At 50.2% G+C, this 4,016-nt stretch overlaps 1 protein-coding gene across 1 annotated transcript; it reads right to left on the minus strand.

Moving 5' to 3' along the window:
• Positions 1-2,634: 2,634 nt before the first annotated feature.
• On the minus strand, positions 2,635-3,610 carry PIRT (phosphoinositide interacting regulator of transient receptor potential channels). The gene has a single exon (XM_069872617.1). The coding sequence runs from the start codon at positions 3,470-3,472 to the stop codon at positions 3,074-3,076; it is 399 nt and encodes a 132-aa protein (XP_069728718.1). The 5' UTR covers positions 3,473-3,610; the 3' UTR covers positions 2,635-3,073.
• Positions 3,611-4,016: the final 406 nt, after the last annotated feature.

The raw sequence follows: 4,016 nt of genomic DNA on the forward strand, positions 1-4,016 counted from the left end.
TTATTATAAATGACCAGTCTGGAATCCCATTATGTCCTTGGTCTCAGTGACTTCTTAGCATATTCTTAGCATATTATTAATTGGCATTATTCTTGGCAGTGATACATGGACAGCAGGACCACTGCTCCCTCTCTTCAGGCCATTTGGTACTTCTGCTCCTCCTGTCACATACCTTTGGACAGTGAGCCCAGGATGAGCAGCCTCTCACCACAACAGAGCTCTTTGCAGCAGGGACCGTTTCCAGGCTCCTTCTCCATCGTGCAGCTTTAGAACATCTGCCTGCCACCGGATCTGCACGCTGGAATGAGCCAGGACCTGGAAATGCTCTTCACGATGCTTCATGATGTCATCCGCATGAGTCCTGATGTTTGTCTGCTCTTCTGCCTGCAGCTGCCTCTCCAGCAGCAGTTCTAGGCGAGCGTCCTCTGCCCATTGCAGCTAAATCCATAGAGACTGCTGCCTGGAGCCAAGCCAGGACTGCAAAACCAAGCAAAACCTTGCACAGAAAGATGAATGACTGAGGAACGAGTGGAGGTTTGCTGGGTCCAGTGCCAGACCTTGCACACTCACTCATGAACCCAGCACTTGTTGGCCAGAGACACACGTGTCTTCATCATCCAGGAAACAAAACTCAGGGCCAGGCTGAGCCTGGGGTAAAGGGATGTGTGTTGCCTGAATATTCATAATTGAGATGTGTCAGCTGCCAGGCTGGGAGCTGCCTCCTCAAGCTGTCTCAGCACCGATGGAGGGGATTTGCAGGTGCATGGGACTGGTCACATACTGGTGGGAGTCTAGCAGCAATGGGAAGGTGAGCCTGAGCTCCTTGGTTAATCCTGTTAGCCAGATTGTGGTAGCACAAATGGTTCTATTTAAAGTCCTTGAGCCATGGACACCTTGGACCATACTTGCAGTCAAAAATGCTGATGTGACATATACTTCAGATATAAGGGAGTTCAGCAAGAAGTGTGAGCAGCAGATCAAAGGAGGGGATTCTGCCTCTCTAGTCCACTCTCGTGAGACCTTACCTGGAATCCTGTGTTCCATTCTGGAGACCTCAGCACAGGATCTGCTGGAGCAAGTCCAAAGGAGGCCACAGAGATTCTCAGTGTGGAGAAGAGAAGGCTCCAGGGAGACCTTAGAGCAGCTTCCAGAAAGGAGCTCCAAGAAAGCTGAGGAGGGGCTCTTGATTAGGGAATGCAGGGATAGGATAAGGGGGAATGTTTTTAAGCTGAAAGAGGGGAGGCTGAGATGAGATCTTAAGAAGAAATGTTTTGCTGTGAGGGTGGGGAGGCCCTGGCCCCTGTTGGATGCAGTGGTGGCTGCCCCTGATCCAGTGGGAGGTGTCCCGGCCCATCACAGGGAGTTGGAACAGCATGGGCTTTAACGTCCCTTCTAACCCAAACCATTCTACGACTATAATTCCATGACCAGGAGGAGGCTAAATATTCCCCACAGGGAATCAGCTCTTGGGCCCCAGCACAGTTTCTACAGCTACAGCTTCACGATCCTTGACTACAGCGAACACTTTTATCTGACCTGCTGGGCATCTGCAGCAGGTTCTGTTACCTTCTGCTTTTGCCTTGTCTCCTGATGCTTTGCAGAGCTTCCAGCATGTCTGGCTTGAAAGGATTGAGACTCTAACATGTTGCAGAGCCTGAAAGTGCAAAGTGATTTGAAAAAATGTGCGAAACAGAAGGATTTGGGCATACTGGCCATATGAATGACTGGTAAACAGTGGCCTGGAGAAACCTCTGCCCTGGCTCTGAGCTGCTGGGATTTGGGAAGCAGAAATAAACAGAAGGACTATTCCTGCATGCCCCTTCCTTGTGCTTTTCCCCAGCTCTCCTTGGGAGGTGTTGGTAGATGTTGGTAGGTGCTTGGTTAAAGAAACCTGAGGGCTTACATAAACTTCCCCTCAGCAGCAGCTGATGGAAGTTAGCACACCCTGTCTGTTTGAACCCAAAGAGCAAACACATTGCAAATCCTCTCAGTGAAACCCCTGCCAGCCTCTCTGCCTCTCATGGCATTTGGAAGAGCAACAGGGCTGTCTCAGCTTCCCCAGAGAGGTGCAGACTGCAAAAAGGAGCTTGGTGGGGTCGCCTCTTCTGTGTTCTCCTGCTTCCCATCAACATTGACCATGTCCTCAGTCCGCGGTGGGTGTCAGGGTATTTCTTTAGTGGTTGCCCTGCTGAAGGGTCTCGCAAGGCTGATGAATGGCTGCCATGGATCTAGCCTGGCTCAACACTTCTGACAAATACCAAAAAGAAGAGAAATGTTTATGGGCTTTGGAATAAGGGACAGGCCTCTTGGGTGGACTACAGGAGGGAAGTGAGATCGTGCAGAGAAAAAATCAGGAGGGCTAAGGCCCAACTAGAAATCAGATTGGCAAAGTCTGTGAAAGATAACAAAAAATCTTTCTAAAAATATATTAACAATAAAAGGAGGACTAGGGAGAATATATAGCCCCTATTGGATGCAGGAGGAACAACAGTGACAGAGATGAGGACAAGGCTGAGGTACTTAATGCCTTCTTTGCCTCAGTCTTTAATTGTAAAGAAAGGCCACTTCTGATGGCCTCATCTGATACAAAGTGGTCTGGAATGACGTTGTCCACTGCCTCTGGATGAACCTCCCAGTTTCTACATCTGAGCTGCAGTTTGCAGTGAGCAGTGATCACATCTGGCTTTACTCACACTCTGCAGCCGCTGGTTGGCTCCTCTTTGCTGACACATCTTGCAGAAGCTACTAGGTGGAGCCAGGCTACTTTGAAGCTTTGCTTTTCCCAATACGTGACTTTGGGTTGCTTATTGGAGAGGGGGCGATGAGGAGAGCTCAGACCTGCCTTGCTGGGCTCAGCTGCAAAATCCTGCCCTCTTTTCTTCTGGGATTACTTTGATGAAATACAAAGTTCATTTTCACACTGGAGATTGCTACAGTGCATTTCACCTCTATGGACGAGACTTACCAGGATTAAATTCTCTAGGAGAGTACAATAACATGTTTCTTTCCATGACTAACCAACACAGGTGGGTAGAGGGGAGGGGAACCTTCCCAGCAAGGTCCTGGACTGCCCTCAGCGGTTAAAGAAGAAGGACTTGAGGTTCTGGAGAAACTGTGGCTTCTGTCTCTGCTTCTGCTTCTTCCGGATGATGGGGATCCAGACAAGGCCACAAACGAGGAGCATCAGTCCCAGGGACAGGAGAGCTGGGCCACACATTTTGTAGACATTTTTGTTCTTGACTAGGACGCAAGATAGGCTCGTGATGACTATCCCCAACAGGAAGATGGCTGCTCCGACAGACATGACAATGATGGGCTTGCGGTATATGTCCCACCTGCTTCTGGATGCAGTGGTCCAGACCGACTCGCTCCGGGAGCTGATGCAGAGGGTGCTGGCCGTGTTACTGGTCAGCAGCTCCTTAGACTGAGGCGACTTCTCGCTCTCATCAGGGCTTTTGGGGGGGTTTTCCATGGTGACGGGGTCTGAGGAGGAGACCTGAGATGGACAAAAGATAAAGGGCAGAGCAGGGCTAGTAACAGAGGATAGATTGGGTGCTTTCCATTAATCAGTGCCAAGTCAAATGAGGGTGGAGAAGGCTTTATGTGTCACTGCAGGGGGAGAAGAGCATCACAGCTATGAGAGCAGTGTTTACAAAATGAAATGTAGGAATAGACCACAGGATCCTGCAGGTAGGCTGGGCTAAGGATTCCTGCAGATTCCCACTGCCCACCCATGGAAAGTGGGATGCCTGTAGTCCCTATCTGTATCCTGAGACCTTCCATTTCACCAGCCTGCAGCTCCTACAGGGATTTAGAAGGATGGCTGGATGTCCACTGGGACCAAACACACTGAGCCACCCAGGGCTTTTGGCAGCTTTCAGGGGAGTAGCAGGGTGCTGCAAGCAGCACTGGTGTTGCTGCCTGTGGGGAAAAGCTCTGTCTCCTCAGACCTGCTTTCCCTCCCAGATCCCAAATTACACCTCAGCACCTTGCAGCATGATCATCCCTTCCTCTTG

The sequence above is a fragment of the Phaenicophaeus curvirostris genome, chromosome 19 (genome assembly GCF_032191515.1).
Source record: "Phaenicophaeus curvirostris isolate KB17595 chromosome 19, BPBGC_Pcur_1.0, whole genome shotgun sequence".
Taxonomy (NCBI): Eukaryota; Metazoa; Chordata; class Aves; order Cuculiformes; family Cuculidae; genus Phaenicophaeus; species Phaenicophaeus curvirostris.